The sequence below is a fragment of the Ricinus communis genome, chromosome 8 (assembly GCF_019578655.1).
Source record: "Ricinus communis isolate WT05 ecotype wild-type chromosome 8, ASM1957865v1, whole genome shotgun sequence".
NCBI classification, from domain to species: domain Eukaryota; kingdom Viridiplantae; phylum Streptophyta; class Magnoliopsida; order Malpighiales; family Euphorbiaceae; genus Ricinus; species Ricinus communis.
Window position 1 is genome coordinate 19,309,354 of NC_063263.1, and position 26,575 is coordinate 19,335,928.

At 34.2% G+C, this 26,575-nt stretch overlaps 1 protein-coding gene across 6 annotated transcripts; it reads right to left on the reverse strand.

Moving 5' to 3' along the window:
* Positions 1-29: 29 nt before the first annotated feature.
* On the reverse strand, positions 30-26,097 carry LOC8280409 (eIF-2-alpha kinase GCN2). 6 transcript variants are annotated; one of them, XM_048377620.1, is made up of 30 exons: positions 25,800-26,092; positions 25,451-25,615; positions 23,542-23,610; positions 23,394-23,453; positions 23,204-23,309; positions 22,976-23,080; positions 21,684-22,100; positions 16,988-17,119; positions 16,819-16,905; positions 16,633-16,719; positions 16,434-16,545; positions 16,025-16,142; positions 15,499-15,553; positions 15,014-15,207; positions 13,683-13,867; positions 12,782-12,930; positions 12,405-12,654; positions 11,335-11,617; positions 11,164-11,257; positions 10,412-10,492; positions 10,228-10,284; positions 6,906-7,037; positions 6,746-6,829; positions 5,852-5,960; positions 5,636-5,772; positions 4,170-4,277; positions 2,347-2,432; positions 2,152-2,254; positions 1,954-2,076; positions 30-510 (listed from the first exon to the last, which is right to left on the reverse strand). In XM_048377620.1, exons 2-30 carry the CDS (start codon positions 25,591-25,593, stop codon positions 400-402), a joined length of 3,777 nt encoding a protein of 1,258 aa, XP_048233577.1. In that variant the 5' UTR covers positions 25,594-25,615; positions 25,800-26,092; the 3' UTR covers positions 30-399. The 6 variants fall into 6 exon arrangements, with proteins under 6 accessions (XP_048233577.1, XP_048233578.1, XP_048233576.1 ...); XM_048377621.1 differs by having other exon boundaries at positions 10,237-10,284; positions 25,691-26,092; XM_048377619.1 differs by having other exon boundaries at positions 25,691-26,092.
* Positions 26,098-26,575: the final 478 nt, after the last annotated feature.

Sequence of the window (26,575 nt, forward strand, 5' to 3'; positions counted from 1 at the left end):
GTAACAATAGAAAGATTTTCCAAGATTCATTTAATAAAATATCAATTTCCTTTCTTTTGCTATTGTATATTTACATGTCTACATTCCTAAAATTTAAGAGGAAAATTATAAAATTGTTAAACAAAAAAAAAAAAAAAAAAAAAACCACCCTAGAGAAAAATAAAATAAAATAAAGCTGCAAAACCTGTGTATGACTAGTTTCCTTCTTCTGTTGAGAGCTTGGGGGAATTGCTGAGATAAGAGGCCACCTTGTGAGACTTTATTGATAGTTAGAAAAAGAATAATTGCTTCTAAAGATTTGAGTAACTCTAGGTTCTTTTTCTCAGCTCCAGAAACTTGAATTTAGATCTTCATTATGGATCAGAAAACAACTAACTGATAGTATGCAATCGCGCAGTTCTAATTCCAAACCGAAGGATTTCTGAATTGTGCTGCCATCGCATTCAATAGAAAACTAATCAGCTTTTCTCTCTCAACTTCCTTCTCCTTTTTAAGTTCAAGATGTCGAACCTGTCGAATGCGCATAGAATGAATTAGTAAGCACAATTCCTAGGTTAGTCAGAAAAAAAAAATAGTATTGAATCAGTCTGATTATAGGTTACTAAAAGGATAAGTTATAAAAATTATTCTAAAAAATAATGTCAAAAGAAAAAAGAACTAAAATCGGCAGGGAATTATAATCTAACACGATAACCAATAACATATTAGCAAAAGATCAGATATTCCCGTGTTTCGGCAATACTATCTAGAAGGTTCTGCCAGGGACGTTATCAGGATTGCATGGAATGAGCCAGGCACAATGATCAGGATTGGGGTTTCATGCCAAGGCTTGGATGTTACAGTAAATCACGTAGAAAGCTGTTGATTTTGGAGGTAGAAAAGAAATATGAAACAAAAGATTTGCAGCAGAACACATAAAAGAAATTCCAGCAGAAACTGAAAAGCTACAACTCTGAAACATAAAAACATCTTTTCTTTCTTCTCGTCCTTTCCCAATACATTACAGTCTATGTTCATGCTCCAGCAGCCTCCCTTTTATAGGGAGAAGTTAACTTCTCGTCAAGACTAATGCAACCTAACACCACGCTTGCCTCCTTGAAATAAGGATCATCATCGCTTTTCACCTAAATCAGATTACATCAACACTAAAGACATTTAACTAATAACATTTAACTCATCTAACTTATACTCTTTAATAGGTCATGTTTTTGACAACTCAAGAAAGCACCATAGCTTTCTTTCTGTTTCTTTTTTTTTTTGGGAGAAAAACATGGCACAATCAAAATTTCATTTTGATCACATTCTTTAGAGATATTTTGGAGACAATTTTCATTCTTCTGCAGAGAACCCATTAAACAATATATTCTTTTCTCTTTTTCCATTTCCAAGAACATGAATTTAGAATGCCAAACATAGAAACATGAACGTAACAAACATAGACTTGATGAAGCTATGCTTATCTTAAATCAAGGACTTCAAAATTGATTTCTTTTCTTTTTTAACATAAACAAGCCCCTCAAAATCATTGGGCTTCTGATACCACTATTGGATTTAGGAGGAAGAAAAAAATAACATGAAACAAAAGATTTGCAGCAAAAAAAAAAATAAAGAAATTGCAGCAGAAAATGAAAAAGCTATAACTCTGAAAAGTAAACATTTTCTTTCTTTTCTTCCTTTCCCAATATATTACACTCTAAATTCATGCTCCAGCAGCCTCTCTTTTAGATGGAGAAGTTAGCTTCTCTTAGTCAAAACTAATGCAATCTGGCACCATACTTGCCTCCTTGAAATAAGGATTGCCATTGCTTTCACCTAAATTAGATTACATTAACACTACATACATATATAACTAATAATATTTAACTAATCTAACTTGTACTCTTAAACAAAAATCTCAGCAACTCCAACAAAAACACAGTAATAAATTTGGAAATGAATTGTGGTAAGTAATACCTTTACAAAACCTGTTTGTGATAGACCTGCATCTGTTATGATGACAAGGCATCTTATATCATGCTCACTTGCATATTCATATTGCTCCGTAAGGCTTGGATCGGAGATTGGGACAAACTCAGCCTGGCAATAACAGATAATTGGTGAGCAGAGAGCAACTAGGCAGCTCAAACATGCATGGTAAAAAATAATTCTAACCTTGATATTTGCTTCCCATAGTTCAGCAACTAATCCCATTCTCTCAACCAATAGACCACCTCCGCCTCTTGAACAAACAAGAATATTGGTGCTAGTTTCATTTCTTTAGCAACAAACAGAGATAAAACCCTTAAGAATGTATAGAGAAGTAGAATAAAAGTTGAAATGAAGAAAAGTAATTGAAGCAAAATCCACCTTGTAGGTCTGAAATCGACAGGAGAATGCTGAATAATTGTCTCCAATGCAAGGCTAGTACCAACAGCACCAGGAGGATGTGTTTTCTGGACAAAAGGATACAGAAACTGTTAACAAAATCACATATTGTATTACCATTAGGCTTCAACACTAGAATGTCTCCCAGTGAATGAAGAGAAGCATCTCAGCAGCAGCTCTATTTGATTTAGGAAGAATACGCATGCAGGACAGAATATATGGAATTACGATCTTTTCCCTCATTGTGAAAGATGGTATATTAATTGATTTAAATAGCAAATAGCCAAATCTCATCTTATATAGACTAGGTATTGGAAGACTGACAAAAAGCACTCTACCTAACCTAATGATGTGTTATCTGACAAACCAAAGATAAGTGTCAAAATAGATAACAAAGAAAACCTGTATATGAAACATAACACACTCAAATATATTTCCCCTAGAATGGAGCCTAAATAACACATGCCCACATCCAAATCACCCAAAATAGATAAAAGAGAGTTCTACAAATTACTGAATTCAAAATGACATTCACACCTGATTATCTAGTAGATTATAATCCACTGAAATTTAGCAAAGAAAGCATGTGGAAGAAAAAAAAAGATCTCATCTCCAACACTGCCACAATTTATACAAGCATGGAGATGAGAAAAGAGACTAAAGATTATAAAATATAAACCTAGTGAAAGAACAACCGCTCATCATAATTCCCTGCACAACATTGTATTTCCTATATGCAGATGGACATGTCCGCTCATACGATCTCCTTCACTTCTCATAGTTCAAATGAATCTTATCATGTAAAACTGACAAAAGCGGATTTAGTCTCCCCCATAATCACTAGAACACTTGTCAGTAGACAAATAATAAACATTAATAAATCTTCTAAAATGGGATTTAACAGATGTTGTGATATCCATTGAACCAGGAAAAAAGAAAAAGGAGCCCCCCTAAGAAACTTTTTACATTTATATCTCTAATCTAGGATCCATTAAAACAGAGGCTAAGCACATATTTGTACATAATAAATTTATAGGGGAGAATGCTCGGCACTGCTTGTCAAGATATCGCTGTCTTCACTGAAAGGTAAAAAAAGGATAATGCAAATTCAAATCTATCTAAAGCTGACGAGCCATGTGCATGCATCCATTTTTATATATAATGCCATTAGTATCACAATTTAGACAGTTACAACCATGTTTAAATATGTTGGTGTACATATTGCCAACTCTTTGTGGTTCTCCTCATATGCATATTGGTTACTACTGACTTTTCCTTTTCCTTTACAAGCATGGTCCAAGCCAAGGTAGGTATGCGCCTAGGAAATGAAGATTTGCCAAGTCACTTTTGGTTATACATGACTTCAGGCGGATGGAGTTTTAAAAGCTATGCTAACTTTTACATCTTTAACACACTGAAAAATAGGGAAATACACATTCTTTCACACACCAACTTTCAAACATAAACATGTGCTAAATGCAATTGATATGACATACTTTTCCAATCAATTTGCACTAGAGCTACACATTTCCTAGCAAACACATTTGTTTTCTCCCTGTAAAACCTACAAGCTAGTGCACTTCAGGATGAAAGAAGGAGAAAAGGTCAGTGCCATGTTTTAAAGTATGCAAGTTTTGATATGTTAGATGATACTTGATAAGGTATGTTGATTGGAAATAGAAACACATCATGCAACTGCTCAAGTGTTTATGATTGAACATGTGATTAGCAGAAAATTCTTTGGCATTTATACTAGTTAAAAGAATGAGAAAAAGCAGGGTAAATAAATCAGAAGCATGACATACATATTCATGATCCCACAGTTGATGAAGTAAATAGTCATAGCGGCCACCTAATGCAAGCAGTGTACCTTCATTGATCGATCCAGGACTGTTCTCCTTCATCAAATATATCTGGGCAACAGAACAGAGATCTTGATGATGCAAAACAGCAGTAAAGAGAATGCTTGGAGATCTCTATTTATTAAGTAGATTACAAAAAGGGAACTGTTTATGTACAATATCCTTTTAATTGCCAATTTCTCACATTCTTATCTAAGGAGCATGAAAAACTAGGTACAGTTCAATTAAAAATGTAGCTCCAAATTGTTAGTTATGACAAATTGAAATGGAATATCATGACATATGGCATGGACAGTAAAAAGAGATGAGATATTGCACCATACCCCACAACCCCATCCCCCCAACCCCGCCCCCCACCCCCCCACCCCCACCACCACCACCAAGAGATAGGAAGTAATATTTGCTGATGATGACATAGCTTGGATGTATTTATTTCTTATTGCAATCCCTTAAAAATTAAAAAATGAAGATTTAACTAACTCCTATAAAAGAATTCATACAGAAATGATATGACGGCGAGAAACTTATAGCCAACTGGGTCAGTTGCCACCTAGATCACCTTTTGAAATCTTGTTCTCGTGAGACAAAATCCAACAATCTAAAAAAGTCCCAATTTGAAAAAAAGATTTGAAGTGGTTTTTTTAATTCAATTCAAGAGATTTTAGGCAAAGCATGGATAATTTCTTAGAGGTAGTGTCTTGATCTCCTCTACTCGGCTTGTTCTCCTCCCCCATCCCTCAACAATACATAAACTTATAAAATTTATTCCTATATCGTATTTTTATAAATGAACATGCTTAATTAAAATTAAAAAGGCACTTTTAGACTAGTTGTTAACATTTTTCTTATAAATCAATCAAAGAAGCAAACCAATTTTATTTACCCCCCCACCAGATCCACCAACCCAAACCCCAAAAAAAGAGATAAAAAAAATTAATCATAAATTTCCTATCCAACCCTTTCTGCTGCCTTTACTGCACATCTTTCTACAGCAGAAAGGCATCCAGTTTAACCAGAAAAATACAAACAATCTTAGCTTTGAATCACTATAGGAATGGCAGACAATTACATAAATAGCAATCTATGTCACTTCATCCTAATTACTTACAGTGTTAATGAGAACTCCGAGCTATATAAAACCAAATCTCTACTAGTTGCTAATTTAGCTTGGATGGCAAACCAGGAATGGGCAATTTAAGAAGATTCTTAGTCAAAAATGTTAAGAGCACTATTTCATGCTCAGGGAGAAAAATTAAAAGATTTCCAAATATAAGTACAAGAGGGATGATCTAGAAAGCACTAGCACCCAAGTAGTTCGTAGGATTAGCTGCAGATAAACTGACAATGAAAATACATGAATTTATAAGCTTGTAAATGTCTTTATTTAGGTGCTGCTGAGGCTATCATACCTGGAAAAACAAACCTCTGTGATAATTCTCAGTTGGTGGCATTAGCGCATTTATATAAACATGATGTTCTATCTTCCAAACTTTCAAATAGATAACGAGGTCTGACAACTCATCAAGGGCCTTCCGAGTAGGACTATCTGTGGTTGTGCCAAGCCTAGGGATAAGTTAAAGAACTTTTATATACATTAGGAAAGCAAACAACAATGAAATAAGTACCAGCTGGGAGGGCCCCACGTAATCGAGGAAGGGCTTGGTCCACAGCTCCACAGAACCGCAAACCAACAGTCTGCAACCTATTTACAACAGCTTCAGCTAAATTTAGTTCCTGAAAGAAAATTAAGGAGAAAAAACAGATAAATCATTTGTAAGTCATAATATGGATTGCAATGTTTTTTTACAGATGATATTTGTTGCATCTGTGAAATAGTTGCATGCACCATTGATTTTGGGAGCTCAATGGTTTTATTCTTTTATTGTTGAATCATATTTCTACCAGAGATAAACCTATTCCTATTATACGCACGTTTAGCAGATATGGAGACTTCACCAGATTTTTAACAATTTAGTAATTTATTTCACCATTCCTGGCCGGTAAACAAAAAGCCATATGCATTAGTACAGTGGCCAAAAAGGTGGCAGGCACTGGGATATGGTCCTCAGAATATAGGGAAAAATCAACATACCCTGTCACACATGGATATCTACCCCAAACTTGTACCTGAGTCCAAGAAAAATGAGATTCTTCCAAGCACAAGAGAGATAAGTAAAATTACAAGCCAACATGGTGGGCAAGGGAGAGCCTAAGCAACCTCCATATGCAAATAATTGATAAAATGCAAAATATAAAATGATGAAGAAAGGGCAACCGCTAAATTCAGCTTTATGTGAAGAGCAGTATCAAAGAAACACTTAAATCCGCACCACAAAATGATAACATGAAGAGCCAATGTCTCAGAAAGTATTTTCTGGATTACAGAGATTATTTGCACATTGACTTCTTGTTGGTGCCCAAATCAAATAGAAAGTAAAATTACAGTGTGGTAGTTGACACAAACAAAACCATGAATGAGTTTGGCGTAAAGTTTAATAGCTCTAAGATATTGCCCAAACCTGCAAAAGCTGACGTCTTATTACTACCCATTTTGACTTCCTTTCAGAGGATTGAGGACGCAAGGAGCCCATCATGGAAAGAAGCTTCATTGAGAAAAGAACATCCATAAGTCATACATCACATGCTCATAATGCATTGTAGAGTACCTTAAAAGCACACCTCTGCAACTTTCTGTCTATGCTCTGGCTTGATTCCTACCCAAGACCAAATAGCATCTAGTAGGTCCCCATGATTTAGATGAATATCACATGAATCTGAGAGAAAGAAGCGAGTTACAATGTCCATTGTCACCTGAAAAATAGTAAAAAATACAATAAAATCCATAATAAAAAATTCCAACAGTTCCACCAAAGGCAAAAAACTAGTTCTAGAAGTGTACAAGAAATATCCATTATTTGTCAGTTACTAGATGAAACTTGTTCGTGCATTAAAATCTGTTGCCATGCTGGGCTAAACTTCTTCCCTATATTCTTTGTAAAGGCAAATATCGGTGGTTTTATCTCTGATCAAAGGACACAGATACACTGAAAATGCAAGAAACCATAACTTATACTGCCTACATCCTGGGAATAAGTAAATTGTGTATCCTGTTTGCCTCCAGTATCTTATAAGAGTAAGAGAACTGCAAGATTTATAAAGTTGCATATGCAATGTAGCAAATTTTTGTTATCAGACCACTGGTGGTGACTTTAACTCAAAACGTATTCCCTCAACAAATATTGATGCACCTCATAGTTTATAAAAGTGATTTGCAAGAAAGCAAGGTGTTTAATGCTTCGGACAAGGAAATTTCATTATAACGAAATATTATAAGCCCTAGCTCCTCAGAAGTTTTTCTATGGTTTACATGAAACAGTAAATGATATATTGTGTTTAGCATAGATATTTAGTACATTTTTATACATTATTAGTTTCATTAGTTTAGACTTTTTCTTAGTTTTCATGCATTTTTATTTATAGTTAGGAATTTATATGATTTCAAGTGTTTATTTATGTTTTAAAATTATCTTTAGTGTTTATACTTGTTTTTGTTGTGTATTCTAGGCTTTAGAAGTGTGAAATTATCAATAGGAGAGCTAGCAATGGATCAAGGTTGAAGAGTGTGGCTTGGAGCTTGTCACTACTAATTATACATGTTACTAGTGGTGAAGATTTATTGCTGTCACTGCTAGTTACACATGTTACTAGTAGTGAAAAGCAGTTTTTCATCAAACAATATGACATTTCAGTTTGAGCACTCTTCAGTGTTTTGGGCATAACTTCTTCTACAGAACTTGGATTGAGGCGAATCAAGTGGCGTTGGAAAGCTAAGAGACGGAGCTACAACTTTCATGTTTTTAAGAATTTTCAAATTCTGTCATCTTAAAGGACGAAAATGCCCCTGAAGTTTCTGCTCCTGCACAGTATGGTGACTTTTCACTTTGAATGGTGCCTTTCAACTGGGAGACGACTTTTTGACCACTTGTAACCAACTCTAAGGCCTATATAAATGTTATTTCTGTTCTTGAAAGGGATATACAACATCAAAACATTAGAGAAGTAAATAGAAAATTAGTTTTAAGTACATTTTGAAGACAAGACAGAGGCAAAAGGAAGATAGTTCTTGAAAATGCTACATTCTCACAAGTAACTACTTGAAAGACATTGGAGATCACTATATACATTACTTCTACCCCTTTTTCTCCTTTCTTTTACTTGTTTTACCTGATGTTTAGTGTAGTATTTTGTGTTTTGATGGTTTTATCCAAGATGTATCAAGACTAACTTTCTTGTTTATTAGAATTGCAAGGATGAATTGATCCTGTGAACTACTTTTATTTTATTAGTAATGCATGGTTCATTTGTGTTCAATTGAGTGCTTAATTGTGTTATGTATGCTTGATCACCATATATAATATGTTAATCAAAGGTTCACAATGAAAGTTGGGATTTTTGGTGGAAATGCAATTGAATTCACTTAAAGGTTAGGAAAGTACCTAGAGATAAGAAATCCACTTTGAGGGGTAAAAGAATTGGCATGGTTCTTAATGGTTTTTGTCTATCTCTACAATGACATGAGAGTGTTTGTAGACTCTAGATGGAAATTCCCTTAATTGACAATGAGAGTTGCTTTTAAGGATTTTAGGTCACATTCTCCAATCAATACATGTGTTGACATTAATTCTTAGTTTCTTGATTAATTCTCAATTGTGGTTCTAATAAACATTTCTTGAAATTGTTGGTAGATAATTTAATTAGTTTAATTAGTAGTTGTAATTTGTTGATTAATTTTATTTTAGTTTTAGAATAATTAAATTCAACTTTACAATAATATTTTGCCTATCCATCTTAGTATCTTTATTAACTAATATAAAATCACTCCAAGTTCCCTAGAGTTCGACACCCTACTCACTCTATATTTAGTGTGAAAACTAGGGTACAATTCCACCCACATCAGTAAACTTAACATACAAGCAATAGTTTGATCTTATTTATCTGTAAATATTTGCTATTTATATGATGCTATGCTTGTAGTTAATGAAAAATGAAACTATAAGTTCATTGGCTAAAAAAATGTGATCATAGACCATGCAGTGCTCCTTTGCCTAGTTCTCGAGGCAGTGAATGCTACATTATATATCCTTCATGATGTCCATATATATTTAATTTTTCAATGGAATGGAAATGTAAGAAATGGTGTTCTAAACACATTGCACATTGGACTTCGGGAAATCAAAAATATTCTACCAACATTGTTTAAATCAAAATGATTGACTTGTACCATAAATGAACTCTATCTGTACATCTATATAACTCCTGGTTAAATATACTTTCCCCATTTTCTAAAGGAAAGAGACTCAAACTAAGAAAAGCAACCAGAAATTGCTAAGCTATGTTCATAGGGAGACTCATCTGCAAGATAAAGAAGGTACAAAATCTAGGCTATAGTTATAGGAAACACCTAAATTTCATACAGACAGATGCATCATTACTCTTGGTACTTTCAAGAAGATGTGCTTCATCCTATTGTCTTAAGACAGAACAATCCCACTACCCAGCATAATCAAACGATATTCAAGTATCAAACTTAACATGAGAACTAAAAGGAATACGAACATTCAAAACCATACATATAAAAAAAATGTCTCAATAGTCTCTCTCTCTCTCTCACTCATCCTATAAACTCCTCTAGCTATAATCTCATTATTTTAGCGGTTTAGATGTTAATCTGTAAAAAATTTCTTATCTTAATCCATCTCTATATCTAGATGAAGTTCATCCGAATAGCTTTAGGGAAAAAAGGTCGTGAACAAAAAGGGAATTCTCTCCTTTGTTTCATTTGTTTCATGTAACTTTTACATCACATCACGAGCTTCTTTTTGTGAGCCAAACTGTTTGTTTCTAGGTCAATTCCTTCTAATGAAAATTTACTTTGGTAAGTTAGAAATGTTAGATTGCAGAAGAATTCTTTAAAAGTACATAACAAGGATGACAGTGAAACCTTGATAACCTCTGCTTCTGTTAGAGCTGATGCACCTCCAATAATATCAAAATCACCCTGTTGGCAACAAGAATCAGTCTTCACAAACAAGTTCAAAATGAAGCACAATCATTTGGTTATTAATCTTACATTTTTCACTTAAAAACCACAACATTGAGCAGCAGATCATTTTTGTAATACATACCTGTAAATAGCGATTTGGTGGTGAATGGCCAATTGCTCTCCTATAAACTGATGATACTTCATAGCGTTTGAATGAAAATTTCTACAAGGAACAAAAGAAGGGACTTAAAGGACTTAATTCTTAAAAAACCAATTCCATGCAGACTGCAATTAGCAAAGTGAAGAAACATGTTGACAACAAAAGAACCATAAGTTTCTTCATATAAAATAGAAAACATTTTCTAGAAGAAAGAAATGTTCAATACAAGTCAACAAAGAACTATAAAAAGGAACACAGAAACATAGTCAAAAAGTAATGCCCTCCAGTCAAGCTTAGCCCAAAGAAACCCCCATAAACTATCCGAGAGCATAGATGCTCAGTCATTTAACTAGCAATAATTTCATCTTGCAAAGCAATTCAAGAAAATACAAGTACAGAGCATGAATTAGCTACTGAGTTTAACTTCATCCTACAATTATGCACGGGATGGCCTAGTATCAACTTTACACCTGCTCCTAGTCCTAATTATCCAAGGTCATTCATAAGAGGATTCATCAGAATGTTGATGCTGTAAAAGAGAATTTGAAATAACTCTTTCCCAACAATAATGATCTCTTGTTGTTTTGTTCATTTGTTATAAGATGCATATACAAAATGCTTATTTTTCCAATACCTGGAAAAGATACCATAATATAATCATATTAATCCAAGTTATTATAAACTGAAGAGATTAACAGACAACAGTACAGATGTGGCCATTCCATACCCAATACCTGATTTGCAATAAGCCAACTAACAAAAGGCAGACGCAACTCATGACAAAGCTCAAGCAAATCTCCTCCATGGGTCAAAAGTTTGACAGTTTTCCTTCACATGCAAAAGAGAAATTTATTAGCCAGCTCTGCACTAGAAGGGGAAAAAAATATTTTGGCTAACAGACAAACCTAGAAAACTGCGGACAATCATCCAATAAGCGCACAGGAATTATTTCCAAATGCTTTGCACAATGTCGTTTGAACATTTCCCTTGCAGCCTCGACAACATAGTCACGAAGCTCAGTGTCTAAATCTGCATACTGAATGCAGCTAGAATCATCTCCACCCATTCCCAGTAGACCAACATGTTGATGATGGCTTTTCATGCTTAAAATCTCTTCGTCAAAGATAGAATTGACAACTTTGTCATACACACTTCTATCCTCTGAAGTTTGCATTGTTCTCAGAATTTCTGGAAATTTAGGACATGAAAGCAATATATCAAAATCATGATTCCCACTCTCTCAACACAATTACCAGTTGCTACCAATTGTAAAGTACATGGCTTAAAATGATACAAATTTACATAATTAGATAGAATTGAAAATGTAGCAAAATTTAGGATTTATGGGACAATTAACACTCATAGATATTAGCAAATGCCAAAAATGACTAGCTACAAATATAATAATATGAAACTATTTTAGTTGCAGGGAGTGGTATAATGTCCATGTCCACTTTCACCATCCCTAACCTCTCATCATCCATAGTTAGAACTTCTGATAGGTTAATTCAGCTTAAGAAAAAAAATGCAAGTTGCTACTATGTACCTGATTATAATCTAAATTGTTTAGTCAACTTTCACATTTGCTCATTTAGATCTACAACTTGATCACTCTGGATATCTAGATCAATCAACATGTTATGACAAACACAGAAAAAACATAATTCGAGTTTTGTTTCAAGACTTGAGAGACTATGGTCCTTGGTCTTCGGAGTAATAAGAAATATAAAAGTATTGATTCCCTCAACAAGGATATTTTTGTTGACATGGTGGTTAGCCTTGCTGTCATTGAGCCTTTGACCCATAGGATTGTTACAATAATTACTATTTTACTGTTATACCTTTTCATTTGTTCATCTGATGAGAAAAAATATTGTTGAATAGTCTAGTCATTAATAAGATAAATGTGTTGTGTCAGCTTTGTAACTGAAAATACACAAAGAAGAACTAGAATTCAGCAATTTGTTTTACTCACTGTCCAATAACTCGGATTCCATTCTTGGGGGAAATGCATTCTTAAGAAGATCTGTGGCAGATGGGCGATCAGATGGACTTGGAGACATCAACTGACGCAACAAGGATGCTTGCTCTGGAAATTGAGCAACCCATGAAGAAGGAAGCTCTCCTTTTTGCTTTAAATCAGATAAAATAATGTGTCTCTCCATGGCTGTCCCAAATGGATGCCAAAGCTCAAAAAACACGACTCCTAAGCTATACATGTCAACCTGAAAATAAGGGTTACATATTATCTGATTATAGAATGCTTTAGATTACATGACTGCAGGAGTAAGGTCCAACAAGCATAAGACATGCTCGCTAGAGAAAAGAAGATCCATCCAACCAAACGATCACCTTTTCATCAATCTTCGGCCATCCTTGCTCAATTTCAGGTGCAGTGTAAAAGTAAGTTCCAACTTGCCCAGTTCCATCAGCTGAAACTCCAGATGTATCTGTAGGTAAGGTCGCATCATGATCCAGCTGCTCAAGCTTCAAGAACTTGGCTGAACAAGAAGAACGAATAAGGAGAATTTCATGTCAATTTTGCTTGACTCTTCTCTATGTTGACTGAATTTAGCTTTAGCCTATGTGCATGAAATATAGTAACAAAGTGGCTGCATTTGTCTCGTTATGCTAAGTTTCCAATTAGGAATGAGAAGATTGAATATTTCTTTTCTTCGACAAACTAACAACTCCACTAAATGCATCACACAGATTCATGTCAAGAACTCAAATTCTATATCTTTTGTACATCTCCAACAAGTCTTCTCGTGCTTTGATTCTTTCCTTTTTCCCTTTTCCCCATTAGAAAATTATCAGCAAAATTTGAAGCAAAGTCATAAAAGCCACGAGCTATAGCAACACTAGCTCTTTTAAGCAATTGAAAAGAAATACTACAGTGTTAAAAGTTGAAAACTAGAAGTTTTGAACTTTTTAGCATCAAATATAACTTTTTTATACTAACTGAAATTACATTTAATTGCCAGTTTTTCAATTGAACAACACATTTAAATAACTTACATACCACTGGTTTCTTCATGCCTTTTTTTATTTTAGAAAAAAGTAACAGGTTTATCAATAGCACCAAAGTTGACAATACCTTTTTATACATCTTCACTAAAGTTCATAAAACCAATTAGATTCTAAGCATTTCTAGTCACTCTTTCGTACATCATATTGGTGAAGAAGAACAACCCAGATTGGCAACCAACAGATGGTATGAGGGAAATATGCTAATTATATATGAGCATCTTACCAAGACCGAAATCACCAATTTTAATATCATTGCGAGCATCAAAGAAGATATTGTTAGGGGTTAAGTCCCGATGGATGATTCCTTGTCCATGTATGTGTGCCAAGCCTTCAACAATTTGCCGAAATTGATGCCATACCAACTCTTTGTCAAAATGTTTATACGATTCAAAAACTTGGCGAAGGGTCCTTCAAACAATAAAAATCTTATATATAAAAAACGTTAACAAAATTTGTTAAAAAAGAAAACAAAGTTTAGAAATAAAATGTAAAACAGTGCTGGAAGAAAAAAAGTAACAAAAATCAAGCAGAACTAGCATTGTTATTAAACATTCAAGAATATTAAAAATTGACCAACTACATCTACCTTGTGCACTTCATTGAAGTAAATTAAACTAAATTGCACATTTTTCTGAATGATAAGTTCCTATGTATATTTAAGCAAGAAGAACAAGTAGGACCATAAAGTATGCTCCTCTAAATAAAAGGAAAAGAAAAGAAGAGAAAATAGAATAACAAAGCCAAAGGCTCTGACACAATAACCACAGTAGTAGAAGCATAAAATGAAGCCAGAAGTGGGATGCAAATTAAAGAAATTCCTTCAAGAGCCCATCAAGAGAATCCTAAATAAAAGTCAGAAAAAGACGTACTTTTCCTAAAAATAAACAAGAAAAATCACATTTAAAAAGGTCCTCACACTTCTCCCAACTGTAGAAAATCACATGAAATCATAACACGAGATTATTGAACTCCTAATTCAATGTCAAAAATCCTCCAAACCTTCTAGAGAAAACTACATTGTTCCTTACAAAAATCAAAATGTCAATTTCAAGTAGACAAAAAATATGCTCGAAAAGGTATACTGCTATGGGACCAAATAATAACTTATGAAATACTTGCAAGAAATCACAAGGGGATCCTTCAAAAATTCAAGGATCCTATGCCTCCCATTCATTTAAATTCTTGAAGAGATGAATACTCAATTATCTGTCGCTGAGAAAACTCAAAATGAGTGCATATTGAAAAGCAGGAAAGTAAGGTAGAGACAAGAGCAGAGAACCCAAATTGGCACACATCTTTCCTGCATATCATACTGGACGGTAGTGCAAGATCTATCCCCAAATTCACATTAATAAACACAGAAAGTAAAATTGATATGCACATAAGCACAATGCACAAAAAAGAAACAAATAAATTTTGCATGTCATCAATCAAGTTTATTTCAACTTTTTACATTTGAAACAGTTGGAATCAATAACTACTCTATCTCAAAAACTATTAAGGGATTATTAGAGAAAGAAAATGTTAGGAAGGATAAAAAAGTAATATTTTTACCTCGGGCAGTACTCCATTTGAATATATAGATATGTTGAATCAAGCTTAACATCTTGGCCAATATCAGCTGAGCTTGCTCCATGGTAACTGATTGTGGAGCTCGCTCCATGGTAACTGATTGTGGAGCTTGCTGCTGTACTATAATCCCAACTAGTGTCACCAAAAGAACCAACAACTCCTGTTTCAAACCATGCCTGGAAGTTTTTACAAATATCACAACCACCAAGAATATGAGTGATCCTTTCCTAATTCTGGATCATCAAAGAGCTTTTGTTTCTACCCAAGCAGGGCAAAACTAAAAGAATTTCACTAGAAGCATTAAATTTTTTTGACAAAGAAAAAGCAAGTAAAAGACTAATAGACTAATATTAGTGCTACTTATAAATCCTAGACAGCACAGTAAATCATGATTTGTACTTTGAATCAAATACCAGGTTTTCGCTAGTCAATGAATCACAGTACATACAGAAAAGAGAAGTTCTTACCTGATAGTAGCGGACAACATGTAGATGCTGCAAACGCGAGAGTGTGGCTACTTCCCTAAGCACAGTTGACAAACAATAAATCTTAAATAACATCAAACAGAATAGAGGAATAAGAGAAAACATTGTAAGTACAAACGAGTATTTACAAAATGAAAATATAAAACTAAATGTTGATCCATTTTCCCAAATGAACACACTGAACCAAGTAGCCACACTGGCACAGTAAAAGGAATTGAGCACATGCCAGGAAAACAACTGAACGTGCAAGTAAAAGGAAATTAAAGCCAGACACTGGCATAGTATCCTAATCACTTAAGAAAATTATTTTGACTTCATGTGAAAAATGCTAGTTAAGGATATAACTACCAGACTAGTAAGCAAGACATGAAAGAGAGAATAAAGAATTTTAAAGAGAGAAAAGAAAAAGAAGATAGCAAAATAGATGTATTGTGTTTACTAGACTTGAGCAGGAAAATGCTTCTTGAGGTGATGACTTCCAAATTCCTAAGCTGTAAAATAAGCTTACCTCAAAATTCGGTCATTAACAGGCAAACTTTTGTCCTTCAGGCGAATTTTCTTCACTGCATATTGTCTTCCATCTAGCTTATTTTTGCACAATACAACATGACCAAAACCACCATGACCTGATAAAATTTCAGGAAGAAAAGAACTTTAAATAGGGCACAAATACCTTAGTTTATGGTTCAAAAAGAAAACCTTTAAAATGAATCATAATGTACCAGAAAAAATGCAATATTAAAGAGTTTAGTAAAAATGTGCTGCTTGAGTCAACCATTCAATTATATAGAGAAGCAATAGTTAAACTAATTAAATTACATATTTGCATGAACATACATGATCATACTAGATACACGTATACGTACAACATAATCAACTATTTATAGAAAATCTACACATAAGACAAAGTACAATACCAAGAGGTTGTAGCTCTTCAAAGTCATTCAAATATCGAGAGTTCGGGAGAGATGTATTAGACCCTCCTAAATCAGAAGTAGGTTTCCAAAATTGAGATACTTTGGAAGAGACCTAGATAAATTAATAAAATAGAAACACAGTGAATTGAATTCCAAGTAAGATGGGACAAAGAAAGAATGAAAAGACTGTATCACAAACCATATGTTGATGGAAAACATGATCAAAGGTCTCATTAAAGATTGAAGATGGTTTACAAGCTAAATCACATGCCCCCTCTGAGAATACCTGGATCAAGTCATCTCCGGTCAGAAAAGTATAGCAGTTCAAAGTTTAGCCAAAGCAAGGAAAGATTAATATTTCCTCTTTAGGATAAGCAGAACATACACCTAAATTGCATAGCTCCCTAGTTATTTGAGGTAAAGCATCAGCCGATACTCCTTTTGAAGCACAAGCAAGGCGAAGCATGTGAACCTAAAGAAGCAGTAGCTAGTCTGTAAATTGGAATAAGCCATACATTTAAAATAAATAAGATAAGACAAAATATGAAAAATACCATTATTAGATCCTTTTCAATAGTACGAGTTACTTCATGATGACCTAAGGATGCAGAAGACGGCAATTCCCAAGGCTCACTTTCAAGCTCCGCATCATCATCTTCTGCTCCACTCTCCTCAGTAGAAGTAACCTTTGAGAGAATTCTTATAAGTTATCAACAAAGAATGAAAGGATTATGAGTCTTAGAAATAGCACTGGATCTATGAATCTGAATCATACAAACAAACAAGAGTAGAAAGAATCCTTCAAAGCCTTAATTTAGTTTTCATTATTCTGATATATGCTTTAACATGACATTTTAATTTGATTATAACTCATGCGAATCCATGATTTCTTCAGGCAAGTTCTGACACATATATTTAACCAAATCACAAGTCTACATCACATTTATCTACCCTTCTTCAAGGGGTAGTAAATGCTTCCTAATATTTTGCACCCACATTATACAAAAGTATCACAGGCAAAGTGCAGATTTGTAGATTGTCGCCAGTCCTCTCATGGCGGAAGATGACAATTGAGTGATATTTTAAATTCTTTCTAAATTTGGCCCAATGGTAGCCAATAAGAAGCAAGAACTAAATGATGAAAGAGCTTAGAATGTAATAGTGATAATAACATAACTGGCATTGACAATATCTTCTTATTACTTTCTAATAAATTAGAAACTGGTTTGTTATGGTCAAGCTCACTCCAAACACATTTCAAGGACTGGTTTACAGACGCTTCACTCATGGTCAGAAGAAAAAAAGTGTTGGCAGCATCTGAGATGGAAGTATTGGCAGCAACTGATGATTCAAAGAACCGATGATAGCAGTAGTTTGTTTTAGTTAAGTTCTATGTAATAGTTTGTTTAGTTAATTTCTAATTTAATGTAATTTCTTTTCTTTGTAATCTCCATGTAATATATAAACATGGGAAGCAGTTACTTCATTAGGAATAGCAGTTAGCTTAGTGGGAAGTTTCTGCTGTAGGGTAGCTATCTTTGTAATATATTATAATCAAGTTTGTTCAATGAAAAGGAAACAAGTTGAATTTCCAAAAATCTGGTGTTGTTAATGAGATCGTTGGGTTCTCTCTTAACAAGCCCAAATTTAATTAGTTCACAGAATAGGTCGCAAAGGCAGAAATTCTCAAAAGAGCAAACCAAACACTAATCCACATTTGATTTTCAAGTTCACAGAAGACATAACTCATCTAAATGGGCTACTTAAAAGTTCTTTTGTTTTACTGGTCCATCCTTAGTAATTCAGCTAATGGCCCTTACCCTTCTTCTCTGCAGTGTGGTAAATTACTTTGACACTTCTTTTGCGGAGTAACATAAAGACTTCTTGCTGAATCTCTCCATTACAGAAAGGCATTCTTGACATGGTTCCTCTTGGAAGATTGAGCCTTTCTCATCGAAGCATATAGATCCGTAAATAGATTTAGCGCTTTTTTGCGCACAACAAGACAAAGAAGCAACTCAATCATGTATGATGGAATAATCAAAGGTCTCTCTTTCAAGGGTTCCAGTTTCTTTGGTAGCTTTGGGTTAAGGGCGCTTAGTAGAACCATGATCCACCCTCCATTTGATGCTGGAGGAGTGCGTGCGAGACTTCCAGATGCGGAAAACGATTCTAAATGAAAGAGGACCGGACAATTGCCCGCTGATAACGGAATAGTCTTCGTGTCCAAAGGTGAACAAGGCCCTAGCTTCTAGAGTTTGCTGCTTTATTTTATATATCTAAGTCGACTTCAGTACAGGAACTGGTTTTTTGGGCTCCGCGTTTCAAGTTCGTTATTCTACCTTGACCTCGAATAGGTCTTCGGCCTCCATTCGCGGCTCACGCTTTTTTAATGATCTTTTTTATGGTTATGCCGGTCCTATCCGCCTAGAAGGATTCGATAAAGAGATTATCGGACATGAAGATAGGATGAAGAATCCTGCTTCTGCTCTTGACCTGGTCCAATACCCCCCCTCTTTCTTCTTAAGGTGCTGACATCAGCGACACGGGGGAAAGCTAATGCGATAGCTGCCTTGAGAGATGAATAACAGACTTCTTCCGGACTTGCTTCCCATTCATTCTTTTATAAGGATGTTCTTCGGCTTGTCAATAGGGCGCATCGCTTTCGTTCGTTTACTAGGTTCAGCACGAAATCATAAATAAGCTCTACCAAGGATTGACAAGCACCCCCCCGGTTTGGGGAATTAATTGATTGGATACCCAATCACCCTTTAAACCCTATATAAAGCCCTAGAAACAGCCGCAACTACTCATTCCCCTCCTGCTGATCCCGGTACGGAAACGGGTGTTGCAAAACTCACTTCAGTTCAAGTGTTTATTTCCTATGCTAAAGAAACAATGGCCCTTACACCAGCTAGATGTTAAATGCATTCCTTCATAGAGATTTGCAAAAGGAGGTTTATGTGGAGCAACCACCCGAGTTAATGCTTAAGGGGAGTCTGATAAGGTTCACAAATTGAGGAAATATTTGTACAGAGTGAAGCAATCTCCCCATGCTTGGTTTGGGAGGTATAGTGAAGTTGTTTTGGGGTTTGGCTTGATATGTGTTATCGTGTTGCAAATATGGATTGTATACTACTTGTGGTTTATGTTGATGACACTGTGATTATTGGTAATGTTGGTGCAGGTATTGGTTCTCTCAGGCTTTTCCTTCAAGCTCGCTTATCTAGGTAAATTAAAGTATTTCTTAGAGATTAAGGTTGCTTGAAGCAATAAAGGTATTTTTGTTTCTCAAAGAAAGTACATTTTAGATTTGCTTGATGAGACAGGCATGTTGGAAGCCAAACCTTTTGATGCCCCAATTACTCCAAATATCAGACTTAGAACTGATGATTGGGAAGTTATTAGATGATCCAAAAAGGTACAAAAAACTGGTTAATAACTTAAACTATCTTACTGACATTCAATATCCAACTAGTGTGGTTAGTCAGTTAATATCTTCTCCTAGAACATCACATTGGGATGCAGTGCTACATATCTTAAAATATCTGAAAAGTGCTCCAAGCCATGAACTTTTGTAGTGTGATCATGGCCATTATAGAGTAGAAGGCTTTTCTGATTCAGGTTAAGTTGGTTCTCCGAGGATCGAAGGTCTTCCTCAGGTTATTGTGTATTTATTGGTGGCAATCTACTGTCTTGGAAAAGTAAGAAACCAAATGTTGTAGCCGGGTCTAGTGTTGAATCTGAGTATCCAGCAATAGCTCTTAGTACATGTGAAATTTTATGGGTGCATCATTTGCTTAATGAACTTGGAAAAAATAACTTGCAATCAATTCAATTGTGGTATGATAATCAGACTACCATTCATATTGCTTCCGATCTAGCAATTCATGAAAGAATGGAACACATTCAAGTTGATTGTCATTTTGTCTATGATAAGGTTCAACAAGGTCTACTTAGTTTACAGCATGTGAGTACTGGAGATTAACTGGCAGATTTATGTACCAAGGCTCTTGCAGAAAATAGGTTTATATTTTTTGTAACAAGCTGGACATAATTAACATCACTACAGCTTCAGGGGCAATGTTATAAGGGTATTTTAGTATTTTAATCTTTAGTCTTAGCCCTATTTATATATATATATATATATATATATATATAAATTAATCTAGTTATAGGTTAGGCTTTCTCAAATATTTTCTCTTTTTTCTCAAATAACACCTAAGAATACAGCAATAACATTAGAAGATAATGACTTGTTAAGTCTTCTCACTTGCACAAATTAATGGTGCTTCCCAAAGAGAAAAGTTATGAGTCATTCATTTTGTACAAAAGGCAAAACTTAAGTTTCAAGACGAAGTCATAGTAAAATATTCTTGGGTTTAAAAGCTTGTCGTTTGTCAGTTTTCCAGTTTCTTAAAAGGTAAACCTAGGTAAACAAAATTAATTCTCCTTATCCATGAGAAAGTTGTTGTCCTTGGGTTTTGATCCCATAACATCTTCATACTCCAACACTCAACTTGGCTCTTGAGGCATTAAGACACTAAGACAATGGCCAGCTTCTAAAACTCTTTCCCTTATTCTGTGAAATGCTAAATTATTACCAGCCCTTGTGTCTACTTCGACATGAAATTTACATTCAGTATGTTGTTATTTTCAAAATGAAATGGTTCCTATTTTCTACATCCAAATACTATACTCAAATACTATAAACCAACCTTACAAGCTCTAACCCACAATAAAACTTAAGATTTCTCAGACATGTCCTTAGCTTGCCGTATCACTTCTCTTCTATTGCTTGATCTCTGTATCTCATCTACAGATCTATCTTGTAACAACTCAACTTCTCAGCCTAGAGTCTTGAATCTAAGAATAACTAAAAGAGGCCGAAAAAAGATGAAAATCACATGAAACATGAGGGTCATAAATCTATTATTCAATATCTTTCCCCTTAATACAAACAACAATGCTAGTTCTGAATTAAGAGTACCGCCAAAAAATGATCTTATGCGAAAACACTTATGGCAAAGTAGATATTAATTGCACTACACCCAAAAACTGCATGTTAAAGATTTGGGATAAAATGAAATGCCTGTCACAAGATTGATAGTGATAGAGAGCATTATAAGGATAGTAAAATTTACCTCACCTGTCAAAAGAATAAAAAGAAAAGAGAGAATGATAGACAATGCAACAAATTTTAGTAAGAATGCATCAAAGAACAAACAAGCTGTGCCCAACATTACTTACCTCCTTGCCTCCCATTTCATTTTCCACAGATTCCTCTGTTAGAGATCTACTTGAATCAGTCGATATGCTCTTGTTATCTTCCTCAGTCTCTTCCTCAAGGGTATCTAACTTTGCACCAGGGGAAACCAATGGACCTTGCTTTGGGTCTTGCAACATCAGTGGCTTTGTGACCTTATCTAGTTTCTTTTCCTGTACCTCATATCCAGCCTTTGAACCATCTAACAAATGGGATTTTATTGAAGAATTCACTCCCCTATTATCATCGACTGCAAGACCCCAATCCCATGACTCTCCAGAGCCACTAAAGAGATCTATGAAACCATAAACAAACGGCCAACTAGAAGAGCAAATCTTGTTGCTTGAAACTGCAATGCCCTGAAATAACTGGCCAACGCTATCCCTAGCTGAACATAAAACCTATCATAAGATAATAAAAAATCAGAATACAGCTGAATAGATGATAACTAGAAAAAAGGGGAGAAAAAATTAGGATTATAGAAATTACAGACGACTATCTTAGCTCAAAACTTAAATTAATTTTTAAATCAGTAGATTAGAAAAATTATAGTTCAGAAATTAAAAAGAAAAAATAATCTAAGCAAGAAGAAATATTATAGCTTTGAAACCAAAGTGCTCAAACACTCATCTAAATTAGCAAATTAATGAAACTTATACAAAAATATGCCAATGCTGATGTCCATATGCTCAGGTTCCGAGAAAAATTGTTATTTTTAATTTTGTGGAACTAAGAATGCAGATGCAAGTTAAACATCGTCATATTTTGATATTCAGGGATTCCAAGGTAGGATGGAGAGTTCCAATGAGCACAGGATGAGGAGAGTATAAGACATCTTAGGGAAACAAAATCAACTAGCATTTAGGTGAAAAGACTTGGAAACATAGGATCAATGGCATAAACATAAAAGAGACTGAATGAGTTCATAAGCATACAAAATATTGCACATTTACCTGAAGAAAATTTATATTGGCCATCCATGCAACTATACCATACATTAATAATCCTCAAATCCATAATGATGATAAATGTAGATGAGAAAATAAGTAATGAGTTGAAAGACAGGAATGTAGTAGTTAGCTAGACATTGAATTAGTAAGTAATCAAGACACGTGGAAAACAAAAATGAAAACCTCCAGAAAGAATATAATAAAGAAACCAAAATAAATTGCTCATAAATAAATCCACAAAAAAATTAATGCCTTGATAAAGAAATATCACATAGCATGCTGATGAAAATTGCAAATAGTAGATATAATTGTGTAGTGAAGCATACAGTTTCAGGTGTTGGATTCACTGGGATAATTTCAGACAAGAACTCTTGAGCAGCCTCTACCAGATTGAAAATCATGACTCGTCCTTCCCGAGCATTAGAATTTGCCTAAAAATTATAGTTATCCATGCAGAACTTATCAGTTACATATGATTCCCTTGAATTTGAATTTTAAGTTTTAGTACCAAGAGTAATTAAAAGTACTTTTAACAGCTAATCCGCTAGAATTACCTGGTCATGAAGGAGAGACAGGAGATTATCCACATCAGTTTTTGTCAAACCATTCTCTGGAGTAATCTGCAACTTTGGGCACTTGAAAGGATACCCAGGTAAGCACCTATTAAACATTAAAAGGATGAGATCCATGATGAGGAACATCCAGTGCCTAAATTCAAAATAGCAGAACTGCTGAGTCCCCAACCTGACTGAAAGCAAAGCAGAAACATCGAGATCCTCATAGCCCATATCCTTCGAGTAAGGCCTGATCAAACTCAGATAAAGCACAACACAATTAAGAAGAGATCACAATTCAATTCTAAGTTTTGAGATAACATCAAGACAACACCCACCTGAGCTTGATAATGATTTGAGGAGGTGACTCTGAAACAATCTTGCAATCTTCTTGAAAGATGGCACATCTGAAAACCATGAAAATAGAATAAATTTGAATTCACAATCTCAGAGTAATACTACCATGAAGACAAAATAGAAATACAACCACCATTTAACTCTTAAGCCAGAAATAAAGTCATTAAAGCAGGTAAGGAAAAGTAAAAAACTGCTTAAACTCCTAATAAACAATTAAAGAAACATTCAGTAAAGTAACAGAAGAAAATCATAAGCAATATTCTAATTCAAACAGGATTAGCTGAACTGAATAGGTTATGAGATCAGCCTAATCACCAACTTGAGCAACCACCAGAAGTACAGGCAGTATAAAACATAAGCACATTTTAGGTATGTGAATTTCAGTCAAAGCTGTCACTTTACTTCACTTAACTGTATTTTAGATGCAAATGTAATTAGCAAGACCTGAATGACAATACCAGCACACTTAAAATTTGGAGATCCTTTCATCCATTCTAACCAATGTTCCCAGAGAATATGTTACATTTAATATGTTAAACAAAGTTCTAGTTTTTCCATATAAGGATATAAATGAGTCAAGCTACTTGTAAGCTACTCAAACTTCGCTTGCAAGATATTCAAATGCAGCTCGGCTTTAATCATGTTGAACTCAAACTCGAGTAATGACCCGAGTCAAATGCAAGTGCTAAAACAATTACACTCAGCTTGACTATAGTAGCTGTAAAGCTCAATCGAGATGTGTACATTTTATTTATATTATATATTAAGTTTATTATTTACTCTTAACTACAAATAAAGGAAGTCCTAATTTGAGCTCGAATAGCCCAATCAAGTTTATTAGAGCTTTAATAGAGATTAGTGAAAAAGTTTACCCATATTTTAATGATCAAGTCAAGCTCGAGTGTTTGAGTATCACTTTGGGGTTGCCTTTTCATCCTTTGAAAAGGCTTTCTAAACTAAATACAATTCTATAATTGTTTGCTGATATGTTTTAAATAGAGTTTTAAGGAAATAAATAAATAAAAATCCTAAACCTATGTTCTACAAAAGCAAGTTTTTCCCGCTCTCACTTAAATCACTTTTCCTCAACACAATCACGGGAATCTAACATAATACCAAATTCCCCCAATTAAATCAAGTCAAGTTCACACATATGAAATAACTCAATCTAAGTTCAAGCCAAATTTGGGCATGACCCTATTAAATCAATTCAGTTCATGCATATGAAATAATTCAATCTAAGTCCAAGTCAAATTTTGATCATGAAAATGAAACTTAATCGAGTTTTGAGTTGAGTTATGTGCCCCAAGCTGCTTAATCAAGAAAAGTTCGAGTTGTATACTGTATCAACTCGACACAGCTTAATCATACCACTAACATTTCCCACAAAATATAAGAAGCAGTTTCCTTGCATATCTAATTCTGATGTGACTTCAAAGAAGAAAACATTATAGATCAATAAAATTTCTACAAATTTTTTTACATGCATATTTTTTCAGACAAATTTTCTATGAAAAGTCACTCATCTCTATGATTAATATCATGCATGCTCTAATAGGTTTATAACCAAAATTGAAAATGTTTCTTTCTACTCAAAATTCCTAACAAGATTTACCGAGTTTGTACCTTAATAATATTTATTACGATATAAAATGGTGCCACCATTGGACCAGAAAGTTAAATGCCAACAATTTCAAAACAGCAACACTGCCCAAAACACCTATACATAAAATGGAACGATCTTTCAATTATACAAGTTACTAGAAAAGTTGTCATCCAAATACATTAAACCAATCATGGGTACAAAATGTCCAGTTCAACGCAAGAATTACAAACCTGAGGTATAATTACAAAAATAATAATATTCATATAAAACCGAAAACCACTTACAAAGCAGTGATTTCCTCAGCAAGAAGTTCATTATCATCACCAGCACTAGAAGCATGATGATCCTTCAATTGAGCCCTTCCTTTACTCCTCCTTCCACTCCCACCACCTCCCCCTTTTTTCTTCTTCTTTGAATTATGCCCCATTATTCAATATTTCCACCAATTCCTGCAAATGTACAAAACAATTATCTTTCTTTATTCAAAGACCCATAAAAAAGAAACAAAAACCCAATTCACCTACATAACAATCAATCCGCAGTATCTGCGTTGTTTATAGTTAAAAGAGAGTTCAGGACAGCAATCAAAGAAAATGCATATAGAAATTGAAGAAGTCGATAAACCCAACAAGCCTTGTGTTATCTCAACAGCATGCAGGCGGCCACATAAAAAGGAAGCCTTTTGCGTGCTATAATCAAAAACCCACAAAACAAGCAGCCAAACAAAGCAGAGAAAAGTATTGGGTTGATAGAATCTTGAATTAAGAGAATTATTTTAGGGGAAAATTAAGAAAAAGATATTGAGATGGTCAATTTGCAAAGTGCAAAAATAATATAATATATTAATATCGAAGCAGCCTGCGTGAAATAATTTGATTGGTATATTCAAGAATAAGTACTGGTACTAAACAGATCTCTGCAGCAGGTGGCGAGTGTAGGGATTACTATGGTATGGCCCTTGGCCCTTCCATGTATAAAAAATATATATACTAAAAAGAATTTTGCCTTATTATGAGCAACATGTCCCTTTTGCTAATTTTTTTTTTTCTTTTTTAAGTTTCTCAATTTTGTGATTTTCTATTTTGAGAATTAATTATATTTGTGGTGGCTGAATTTTTTAAAATTAAATGATTAAGTATTCAAATTTTTTTATTAATCGAGTTATAAGAAGTGTGAACATTTTAGTTAATAAAGGTATTAAGAGTATCCAACAATTATTAAATTATGTTTTTTTTATTATAAGAAATATATTTAAAATTCAAAATTTTGAGAGACTCTTTAATCTATTTTTTTTAAATTTAAGAGTCATATTAGTCATTTTAATTTAAAAAATATAAAAAATTTAAATATGTTTCATTATTTATCTCTCTTACTTTTTTTATCTTTCAGAAGTAGCATTTTTTATTTTA